The 11,724-nt window shown below is 44.1% G+C and overlaps 1 protein-coding gene across 4 annotated transcripts in view; it reads left to right on the top strand.

The window, feature by feature from the left end:
• The window catches only part of LOC139056050 (nose resistant to fluoxetine protein 6-like), an 81,612-nt gene extending 77,566 nt beyond the window's left edge, over positions 1–4,046 (top strand). For 2 of the 4 annotated variants that reach the window (XM_070533868.1, XM_070533870.1), the window contains one exon: positions 2,962–4,046. In XM_070533868.1, coding sequence (XP_070389969.1) covers positions 2,962–3,195 — 234 coding nt within the window. In that variant the 3' untranslated portion in view covers positions 3,196–4,046. The remainder of the gene's footprint in view (positions 1–2,961) is intronic. The other 2 variants (XR_011512113.1, XM_070533869.1) reach the window with 2 other exon arrangements.
• The last annotated feature ends 7,678 nt before the right edge of the window (positions 4,047–11,724 follow it).

Raw genomic sequence — 11,724 nt, forward strand, 5'->3', positions numbered from 1 at the left:
CATCGCCTATCCAAAGTTTATATGTTAACTGCAATGAGCCTTCCTTACAGCACCGGAGCACTACTTAAACTTTCCTATGTATTGAGAATTTGGTCACCACCACAACATATATGCTGCAGCATTGTAACAGTGTAAATCACAGGCACACTACACAAACAAACCGAACTTGATTCGGTCACTTAACTTACGACACGAATGATACTCTCAGACTTATGATGTCCCTCATGAGGTCCTGCAGGTTGCTGAAACGCCACCAAGATTTCCCCCATGGTGCAACTTTTCACAACTATGTGACTGGACACTAACGCATCTAAAGAAATAATACATTCCACAAGAACACATAATACCAGAGTTTCGACATATTCAAGGAAAGTATAAAAAATACACGCAATTTTACACTGACGGCTCTGAAACACAAGAATACGTAGATTTCTGGATCATAATAAAAAATTGGGAAAATAGCATTCGGATAATTAATTTTTCTTCAGTTTTTACCGCCGAAGTTTATGCGATATGGACGGCAGTAAAAGATTACCACCGACAAGTAGATGAATGCTGTCATATATACTGATTTGTTGAGCACACCCAGAGCACTAAAGCTTAATTCCGCGTCTGAACCCCTACTTGGCGATATCCTAAACATGGTGGCCTACAATACATACAGAAGACCCATACGACTCTGCTGGTTCCCAAGCCATGTTGGGATACCAGGGAATGAAGCAGCAGATAGATGCGCGTTCATGGCAGCGCACGAAGGCATAACGCCAACGACACTTCAAGGAAGAGACAGTATTCGAGCGATTCATAAGGCTCTGACGTCAAAGTGGCAACTAGAATGGGACTCTTGCATATATAACAAGTTACATGCAATAAAATTCTTGATTGGCGAGTGGAAGTCATGCAGTCACCAGCAATGCTTCTATTGGTTGATGCTATGTAGACTCCGAATTGGGCATTCACACATGGCCCACAATTTTTTACTTCCAAACGAAAACCTGCCAACTTGCAAGAAGTGCCATGAACCACTTGCTTAGTCATAATATGCACATTATTATGACGTGTCCACATACAGAAACACAGAGATGAAAGCTTTTATAGAATCTCTATATCTTATACATATCTTTACACCCCACATCAATACTCGGATATGATCCGCCAGTGCCTTTCACTGAATTGTTGAGATTCTTAGAAAAAACCGGTTCTTTGCACAACATATAAAGTAACGCAGGTTTCGCTGCTTTAAGATTGCATTTCTTAATATCTTGTGGCTGACGCAGCATGGCGTTAGTCGCTTCTGCGCCATTAAACGCGAATGTAGTACCCTATCTCCAAGAAACTTATTGAGAAGGGACTCAGCACAAATCTAGTCAAAAGGACAGCGGTAAAGTAGTTTCAAGGCAAGCTCCCAAATCAGCATAATACCTGAAATATATTTCTTTATATTTACTTTTGTTATCATTTTACTTGAAACAAATAAATGCAGCATAACCCAGCATAACAAGGTTGTCAACGCAGCATAATTAGTCATATAAAAGATGGACAGAAGAACCAACAAAGCATTGCAGATATAACTAACAACAAATGTACAGGTTTCAGCGCAGTCAACACTACAGGTATATAGTTCAGCGCGACCAGAATGACGTTTATTGTTTTGGGCAACAGCAAAAGCTACTTATGAACGCGGTTTATATTGAGACAGCTTAAAGCACTGTCTTAGTCATAGGCGCGATCGCCTACATTTAACGTAAAATTGCACTTTAGTGAGCATATGCGTGCAGTCTGATGCGCATAAACATGTAATGCCTTGAGCGCAAACTTGGTCACCATTCAGAAAACTGGGTGCCGAGAGAAAGGTAGTGCAGCGAAGTGTTGCGATGAGACTAGGGAATTTACAGGGTATTACATGCAGTCGAGTTATAGAAATCGCTTGGTAAGACCTTTGTCCATCACTAGACCCCTCTGAATTTAGTTGTGGAGTTGAATGTCCCTCCTGCACTGCTCAGTGTGTTATAAGGAATGCTTAAGTGCGCGACTGCCGATTAACTTTGCCCAACTTGGTTTCTTTAACGCGCACTCAAAGCCCCATGCACCAGCGTTTTTCGCAGTCCACTTCCATCAGATCCGCTCCGATCACGTGGCTGACGAAAGAAGTCCGGGGCGTCGTGCTGAGCGGCGCTGTGCCATGGTTACTGGATCACCGTGGCGGGTAGTGGACATAAGTACTGGCCGATAACGGCGGTGATGGTAAAGCACGATGATTGCACAGTGTCACTAACTCAAGCATTAGCAGGAATGGCTGGGAGATGACTAAGGCGTACTGTGGTTCTCATTGCGGTTAGCGGTTAATTGTTATCAGACAGCACAACACACTGGAGACAGACAGAAACGACCATACAAGTCCTGACTGCTGTTCATATGCGCGGCCACACAAGTGGCTGCAGCAGCTATAACAGTGGCGGGAGTAAGGAGCAAGGAGGTAGCCAGATGCCCCTTTGCGATAATTTGTGCTAAGGGAAAGGAACAAAGGAGCAATGAAAGAACTGATTGGAGAAACAGTACTACCTGATTGAGGAGGTGCGCATCGTAGAAGAGAAGTGAAGCGGCTAAGGCAAGGTACTATACGGGAAACATTAGTGATGTTGGTAAGCAGCTATTGTTGCTTTTGTACTGACATTTGCATAAAGAGTAATTTTGGTCACCGGAAAATTATCGGCGACATAGCTGGGACAACCAGGAGTAACAGCTTTGCAATAGCCGTACTTGTACCATTATAGTCTCTAAGAAATCGATAAGGTGATAGAGCTTCGTAAAATAACATTTGAAACTGATGCATCATAAGGCCTCACACTAATATGCCAATTTGCGTAGGCTTGTTAGAATGCGAATTCTTCCCAGAAATTTTCTTTTCGGGTGTTTATTCAAAGACAGTGAACCGCCCCTTATTTCTCTCTTGCCTTTCAGCTCACGTTGCTGTTTCTTCTGCTCGTCTGGAGCTTCTTGCTCTCCTATTTATCTTTTCTCATTTGCGAGGCACCGACTGCTGCTCTCGACAAGTTGTTGTTCACCAGGCTAATTGGAGGAGGAGGACGAAGAGGAGAAGGAAACTCAGAAAAGGCACAACCTGAAAACAATCACGGTGGTAGCGACGTGAAGAAACCGGAGACTGCCGAAGACAGCGTCTGCTCACGCTGCTAAACGGACAGTAAGCTGGAGACGTGACGTTTTTCTCCAATCACCGTGAGACTATTTCTACGCGGAATATTGTGGCTTAGCAAGCAACTAATATCCTAAACGGTGCACCTATTGCTTGAAATCTGCCATTTATTACCGCTTTGAGCTGGTGACTTTGGCGCCAATAATGCTGAGGACGATGTTACAGGTCGTATTGCCACCTTGTAGTGACAGGATGGTAGGCACCCCCGAAAGAGGAGGAGTTGAGAAAGGAGGAAGAGTTGAGTGTACTTCCTTTGCGTAGTTAATAGAGGACTTGAGAGGGAATACAAGGTACGTGTCTTGGTCATGTTCACTGTAACTGTTGCTGGACGTAAGGCAACAGAGTGAAGAATCATGCACGATTTTACTAACTTAATGAACTATATCGTTGTGAACATCTTTTTTTATTAGCGGTAGAACAAAGTGCGGGTGGTTTGTGTGATATTGAGATGCTCAAGCGCTGCAATTCTTAACCAGCACGTTAAACAGCCACAAATCAAGATAATCCACTGCCTTCCACTATAACGTGTGTCTTCTTATTTTTTTCGTTTTCTACACTTTTGCCGTCGGCTAGTTCATGATCAACCTTTTTTCCATTTCATCGATTCTGATGTGCTGATATTTGTTGACACTGTTCTTCCTCGCCCTTAAGTGTAATGCTTTCAGTTTATCTCGAATAAGCTCTTACGATGCGATTTAGAGTGATTGATTTTTGTAACCTCTGCCCTTTACCGCTATGTTAATCCCACATCTGTACCTCATGTTTTCGTTTCACTGTTACCCACTCCAACTTTGGATGCCAAAGGGCAGTTGGCAGTATTGTGTATATATAAGCAAATAAACAAATAGATGAATAAATAAATAAATAATAACATATAATATATTAAAAAAGCATATAAATCTCTCCAATTCCTTTACTTGTCTGCGGTTTCCACAGACTCCTGGAATAGAATGTTTTGGAAGTGCAGATGTTTTTGCCGTTGTATATCGTCGTTGCTACCCAAGTATAGTAAATGTTAATACGCACTGTACTGAGTGCTGGGCGAAGAGCCGTGTTCCCTGCAGGTAAGAAGAAATAGCATCTTTTTCCTTTATACAACCTTTCGGGGTCTCTGAAGAAGTGACTCATTTGGCGCTTTTTTCATGACAATCGCCTGCGTTGTAACACTGTTGCGAGACGCGTCGTAGTCAAACATGTTCACGTATCGAAACCACCTCGCTTTCCGTGATATCCATGGATATGTCCTGACCGTCTTCCACTGACGCTGTTCGTATGTACGACAGTGGCTTTTATAATTTTAATGCTTACTCCTCTGTAGAGAATTGCTGGTGAGTTACTACAAATATATACGATGTACCTGCAGACATGAGCGAAGTTGTTAATCGTACACCCTACGCTTTTGCGACCGTGCACGTTACAATAGCTACATAATGGTGTGGAGCACCATGCGCGGTAGTGGTCACTGGAACCGCGTCTTTAATACTCGCTATAGGAACCTCGCTATACTCGCTATAGGAGGAAAATGGCACACGGTGACCGGATACCACAGGCAATTGTGCTCATCTCCATTCAAAGGGAACGGGTGCCTGTGTGAGCTGACCGCGCTTTCTGCTCATAAGGCTAGAGTTCACAGAGAGAACCTTGCTCTATGGTGACACGGTCTGGAAGGGGACTTGGCAAAAAAGACTAAGCGATGCAACGTTAGTTACCTGCGGGCCGACGGGAACGATAGAACAACGCTCGTCACCAGTCACAAAATCAAAAGCATGAGTGTTTGTAGACGTGGAAGCCAGGCTCTTTGCGGGTACATGGAAGTTCAGGCCACGCATTTGCTGTGCGCAGTATGTGTCAAGCAGGCCGTTGTTCACCGAAGGTTTCGGGACCGCTCCTGATAGAGACCGGAACTTTGAATTCTTGGATAGCGGAGGGAAGCCATGATGCTGCACGTGCCATGCGTGGCATGAAGGGGTAGACGTCAACGGCGTGTAACTCGCAGGGACGTTAACACGGGCTCACTATCTTTGCCAGCTTCCTCAAATTTATCTCTTCAGTTTGGAATAAGTTTATCCCGATAACTTAAGAATGCAAACATAACGAGTCACGATGACCGCACGATACCATCAAGACGATAACATACCTGCAGCTTCGCAGCCTGTTCCAAAGATTGACGCGATCTCGTTAGGCGAGGGTGCGACACCGTCAAATAAACCGGCACTCGCCTAAGATTCAAAAGGAAACAAGACATATAATTATGTTTCGAGACCTCTGTGCGTACCTTGCTCAGACACATTGTGAACAAAGCGCTAGTAGCGGTCTCGTAACGTCATTACATGTTTTATTTCCTTTTGAACTTTAGGCGAGTGCCGGTTTAATCGAAAGTGCCTCACATACACGACACATGTGAACGGAAATATCCCGATCCACATAGTTTTGCTATACATTGTTAGTTCGATCAATGAAGAACACAAACACACGTGCAAATGAGCAAGCAGTGGTTTTAGTATATGCTTAAACGAATGAAGGCGACAGCCTGCGCGCTGACGAGGCATTCATTAAATTACTTGACATTCTCATTCGAATGAGTTGTTACTTCCTAATACTTCTTATCTCCAGCCAGAAGTTGTAGGTTTGAGAGCCTTATTCACCTGTATCCTAACTGTGCTTATCTTGCTGTGCTTAACTGTGCTATGTTAACCTAACCTTGCCTAACCTTCGCTTCATCCACATGGTCACCATATCAAGATTATCTAATCCGTATGTTGGAAGCCGTTCAGAATAGGGCAGCCAGATTCATCTTTGGCAACTACTACTATCATTCGAGCATTACCCGGAAAAAACAAGACCTTGCATTTCAGTCATTTGAAACTCGGCAAGCCACTGCCCTTTTATGTATGTTTCACAGATTCATTTATAGTAATAACTTTGAATGTTTGCCGCTTCGTGCTCCTGTGCGCACATTTCGTCGCATTCACAAGACACTTAGTTTTATGCGCATTCATGGCCAAGCGCAGGGATTTAACTTGTCACCACTACCAAGAGCTAGTGCAGATTGGAACAGTCTCCCGGATCGCATTGCATCCATCTCCAATCGCGAAAGATTCCGTGGTGACCTTAATTCGTGACTTGTTAATATTGTATAACGATGTTGCACTTTGCTTTTTTTGTCAAGTAATTATTGTTGCCCCCGTTAATGCCCTTCAATAGGCATCTAAGGGAATGTGAATGAATAATTAAAGAAATAAATAATTAGCACCGAAGGTTCTAGGTTGGGCTCGCATCAAAGGTTGCAGGTTCGTGTTCCTTAATTACGTCTATTTTAAGTACCTGTGGCTGAATTAACTTCGCATTAAGGCAAAGCTTGTGGGTGCGATGGTGGCGCCATCTGTTTTGGTGCGATTCAATTTTTGCCCCACGAAAGGCCGTGGGTTCTTCTCCCACCAAACGTCGTGAGTGGCACCACTGATTCTGGAACCATTGAATTTTGGTGCCATAACACTGGACGGTAAATTTTTCGATGGCGTCGGGCCACGGTTTTTTCGACCCATGAAGCACTTAAGGCTTTCGCCTTAATAACAGCACATGTGACGGTAACGTCGAAAAGCGTGTACACTAATACTTGCAGGTAAAACACATCTCGGAAGCGAATACCTTGGGCGGCTCATGGGAGAAACGATCTGATGTCCAGCGTGACGGTGCCGAAATTAGTGCGAACATTAAACCCTGGCTGGGAGCCGAACCCACTACCCTGGTGTTAATTAGGGTGAATTAAGACTTACGACCTTTGGTGGATTAGGTCGAATTAGACCACCATATTTTTATAAGAGCATGTAGCCGAGGGGATGAAGTAGCGTCAGCACGAGCTCTGCGGTTAATTAGAGTATGTTGAGGGCCCAGTTATTTAGGAGAGTTTAGGCACTCGTGCCCACTACTTTCATGGGAGTCGAAGCGACTTGCAGATATTGGACCTTTGGTGTTTATTAGGACCGCAATAACTGAGGTAGAGTTAGTTAAGGCACTCGAACACACGATATTTGGTGTGGAAAACAAGAAATGGAAGTAACAACTACCGCAAGTAACGTTTTTTTTTGCATGCTGGATAATAACAAAGAAAGCAAAAATACGTTCTCTGATTTTCTCTACGGCGTATACTTTGAAGCAAAAGTAAGTATGCACACAGACGAATACTCATTGGGGCAAATTTTAACGTGATAGTCTTAAGGAGCCCGTCTCGCAGATAATCCATCGTCCAGCGTCTGAGGCCGTTTCGGCATGGAGATTTTCGAACCACACATACCCAGGCCGTTCATGTGACGCAAGGAATTCACTGAACAAACTGAATTTCTCAAGTTAGAATACGTGTAAAATTGTAATCTACCATTTACACATACCTACACACATCATAGCTCTAGGATTATAATTTGAACATAAAATAAAACGTACTTCTGTTACACGAAAACTCAGACTCCTTTTCCAGTGTTTCTGCAATGCACAGACCGGAGACGGCGTCCGCCATTTGCGCAAGCCGGCGCGTAAATATCTCGGAGTCCACGGTGCGGCGCGCCCCGCTTCCTTGAAACACTTCCAGATGGGCTTCGCCTCGCGCTGGGCGCTCATGAGAAGGCTACGAATGAAGCTGCCCAGGATGATATGGGCTGGACAAGTGTTGAAGTTTGGAACCTCACAGTAAAATCGATTATGAAGAACGACTGAGGATTATAGAAGAAAGTAAATGGGCTGGGTGAGTGTTGAGGTATATGTACAGGAAAAGCATTGATTTACAGTGGCGAAAGAGAACTAGGAAAGTTACCAGCAAGTATACGTCCTGTAGGGTGAGCAATACAGCAACAAAGAACATCAAGCGGAAAGTCAGAGTGGATGGAATAAACTTATGGGTGTCGGCAACAGAAAAGAAACCTACCGTGAGTAACTACTTGAGAGGAAAAAAACTAAATCAGGAAAGAAACGACTTATGACAACTCAAAGGGAAGCTCACTACTTTTCGAGGTGAGACCAGGATGCTTTAGAACACGCATATATAAGGCGAGATATAGGAAAAAGAAGCATATGCTGGCTGTGGTAAAGCTAGGGAAACGATGGTGCATATTTTATTACAATGTGAAGATATCTATCCAGTGGTCGATTTAGCACCACTGTCCTCCTTGAAGCTCTTTCGTTCAGCGAGAGCAGGGGAAAGTAAATATGTCCGCAAGAGAGATTAGTAAGAAGCGGTTGGAAGATTAGCGGAGGCAAAGTTGGGAAGCGAAAAAAGAAACCGAAAACGCACAAAAAGAAATTGCACAATAGGGGGTCAGAAAATTTGGTTATGGGAATTCATCATGAGTTTTTTTACTTTTCTTCTTTTTGTTCTTTTTTAACCTAGGTAGGACATTAGGCAGTATAAAAGCAAGAACTTGGTGGCACAACCCACCGCCCCGTTCCATAGGGGGCGCTCATAACATCCATCCACAGGCGAAAGCTACGCGGGGACTCCGGGGGCGTATTTACAATTACTAGTAGGTACAACGGAGCGTGGCACTTGTAGAGACGACGGACGTTTGTGCGCAAGCAAGAGTAAGAGCGGGTGCGAGAAAGGAAATGTGGGGACTTTTGCTCCTTGAATATACGACTCTGCCTAAGCACTACTGATGAGTTTCTTAGCGCGTGTTGCATGCGCTTGTCCCTAGGCCTGCCAGCAGAGGTCGCGGGGCGCGGTAGTGCTGAATTCATACATAATTCATACATGCGCTTTATTTCTGTAAATCCTGACAATAGGAGGAGACGCGCATTAGAAGCACTAGCGGCGGCGGCGTCATCCGTATTTTGTCACTTTAACATTGTTTTAAATTTCCACTGTAAACACAGTGCACATACACATTATATTTGAATATACGAACAGGACAAATTTTATTATATTTCGAAATAGATGGGGGTAGCCAACTAAAAATTATTTCTAAGGGTATGGATAGTCTATGCTTTGAGAATCATTACGTTACTGTATGCTCACTACTCTTCAAATTCCTTTGCGTGATTTTTTGACCATGAAAAGAAAACCTATACAGTTCAGTAACCCCTTCGGGAGATTCTTTTATTAATGGCGTGTGAATTGCACGTGATTGTTGTGTGTCTCATATTCCTTCTCTTTCCAGTTAGAAATGCTAACGACACATGCAAGAAGAAACTCATCTAATAATTTACAACATTTATTAGGGATGGAAACATCGTGAATTGCATAATTATATACAGGGTGTCCCAGTTAACTATCATGCGCCAAGATTTAAAGAAAGAGCAATGCGTTGTTCGAAGAAAACCTAGTACCCTTTGTGGACAGTACACTGGAGTAGCGGCCAGCAATTTTTTGTTACTAAACTTTAGCTATATACTTGTAATTAATTATGTATTTTGAAACGTACTACCCTAATTATCAAAGTTTCAATGATTCATTTGAAGCCACAGCCAGGTGAGCTATAACTGCGGTATTTTGAGCGATGTACTGATTGCGTGCAAATTTTTTTCCGACTGATAAATAAACCTCGCGAAATGGGCTAAATACCACGTGACTGCGCTCCCACCCGGATCATAAAGCAGCGCCCTCGTACAGGTTCCTTCCGAGTTAGCCAGAACGAAACGAAAGAAATAAAACGTCGTGATCGAGGTAGTGGCTTACCGGCCGCGCCCGGGTAGAACTAAGACGTCGTGTTTGGTGTTAGTTAGAAACAAGCTGTGATAGCTGTTGTGTTAGCGTAGATAAAGTGCACGGATAATTTTTTTGCCACAAAACCTATCATCAGAAAAGCGAATTGAGAACGTCAGTGCAAAGGTTAAAGGTGCGTTTTGTTTCGCCCGAACCACCATGTCTTTCTCTAATAAGCATAAGGTGAACGTGATCCTTTCTTTGGTATTTGCAAGTGGAAACAAGAAGCAACGGTTTCAATACCTCGACTATGGCTTGTGTGGTAGAGCACGTGATATAGATAAACGCAATGCCAGTGGCAGCCGCGTGGCACACGTGTTGCCGGGCGGCATCAGACTCCGAGCGGAGCAAGACAAAGGGAGTAATTTATGTTATGAAATTGCTGCAGGAACGCCAATCTGCTTGTTCATCCTCATTTGGAAATTTTCGTAATTGTTTTTTGCGACGTTAAACGTGCCACTCGCTGCTTATGGCGCCTCCCGTAAACATATTCGCCGGTGTCTGGGAGCGGCTGCGCAGGAAGATGAGCCAAACTGGATAGCTTTGGCTTTCTTGCTTCGCTGTGCAATGAGGCGGACGCCATATTGTGAGTATATTTGCATCTGTCAAGCTTACACAATTTGAATCTCTCTGACGCAGATACACAAAGTGTCTGCGCGTCATGACAGTCATCATAACACGGATGGAATAAGGTATAATCTGGGAGTCAGCGTTACAACAAACAAACTTCTCTTAGACAAGGTACCGACGCAGGGAAGTGCCTTTGTCGAGACGTTGGCCCCAGACTAAGTCATCACTTCTTACCTCCTCTTATCACCTTAAGTCTACTCGTTCCTTGTACCTACGCGTCGTGGAGACGGACGAGTCACATGACGACACAGCTCATAAAAACAAAGGGCATTCGCATCTAACGCTGCAGGCACATTTCATGTGTATGTTATGGAACCGGTGCGACGATGGCAGCACCTCTGACGCGCTGGCTGATCACGCAGGTTCTTGTTGGTTGTGCCGTGAAGGGGTGCGCACTTCACATACTGCATTATCGCATCCACCAGTCATCTTTTCTGGCTACAAGAGCACCCCGTAGATTGCCGATGGTGGGGACCAGTGCTGGCTTCTATGAAGTTCTGTGCAGTACCACTGCGTTGAGAACCTCTCTGAAAGTCAGTGAACCTTGGCACTTCGCAGAGCACCACTACAGCGCACAAAGCAGCGTTTCGGGATTCTTCTGAGGTGTGGAAGCAGCGCGACACTGCCAGCGCCGTTCGCTTTTTGGCTATTTCATGCAGGTTGATTACATACAATCAGTTTTGGGTCAAATTAGTTGTACATGCCACGGTGGTTCAGCCCCCTTTACTCTCCATGCACTTGTGCTCTGAGGATGTATCTATGATTCGTTCTAGGTGTCGATTAATGCTCGTGAGACGTGTGGAATTTTATTTGTTGCTATTGTTTTTTTGCGGAGATTCGGAATTTAATCCTGCAGAAGTTCTTGGTTGGCCAGAATGAAATTAAGGAACGGTTAGCCGCAATTAATTTTTGTTGCTGATAACAAGGATGCCATGGAGAAAATGAATGCTGGCTTGACAAATTTTGAAACGAACCTCCGTTGACGAGCTTCGAATTAGTTCTCACATTGCTACAGGCCTAATAATCTTCAACAGAATGAGCTGCAGATACCAAAGGTGAAGTTGGACGATATTATATATAGCAGTCGGCCATGCTATTGCATTTTCTTTGGCGTTGAAGGTAACAAAGATATGAATCATATGTGATGGCTGAGAGCCCCGCTATGGATATCTGCCGTTCGCCTGCGGGA

Source organism: Dermacentor albipictus, chromosome 2 (assembly GCF_038994185.2).
Source record: "Dermacentor albipictus isolate Rhodes 1998 colony chromosome 2, USDA_Dalb.pri_finalv2, whole genome shotgun sequence".
NCBI classification, from domain to species: domain Eukaryota; kingdom Metazoa; phylum Arthropoda; class Arachnida; order Ixodida; family Ixodidae; genus Dermacentor; species Dermacentor albipictus.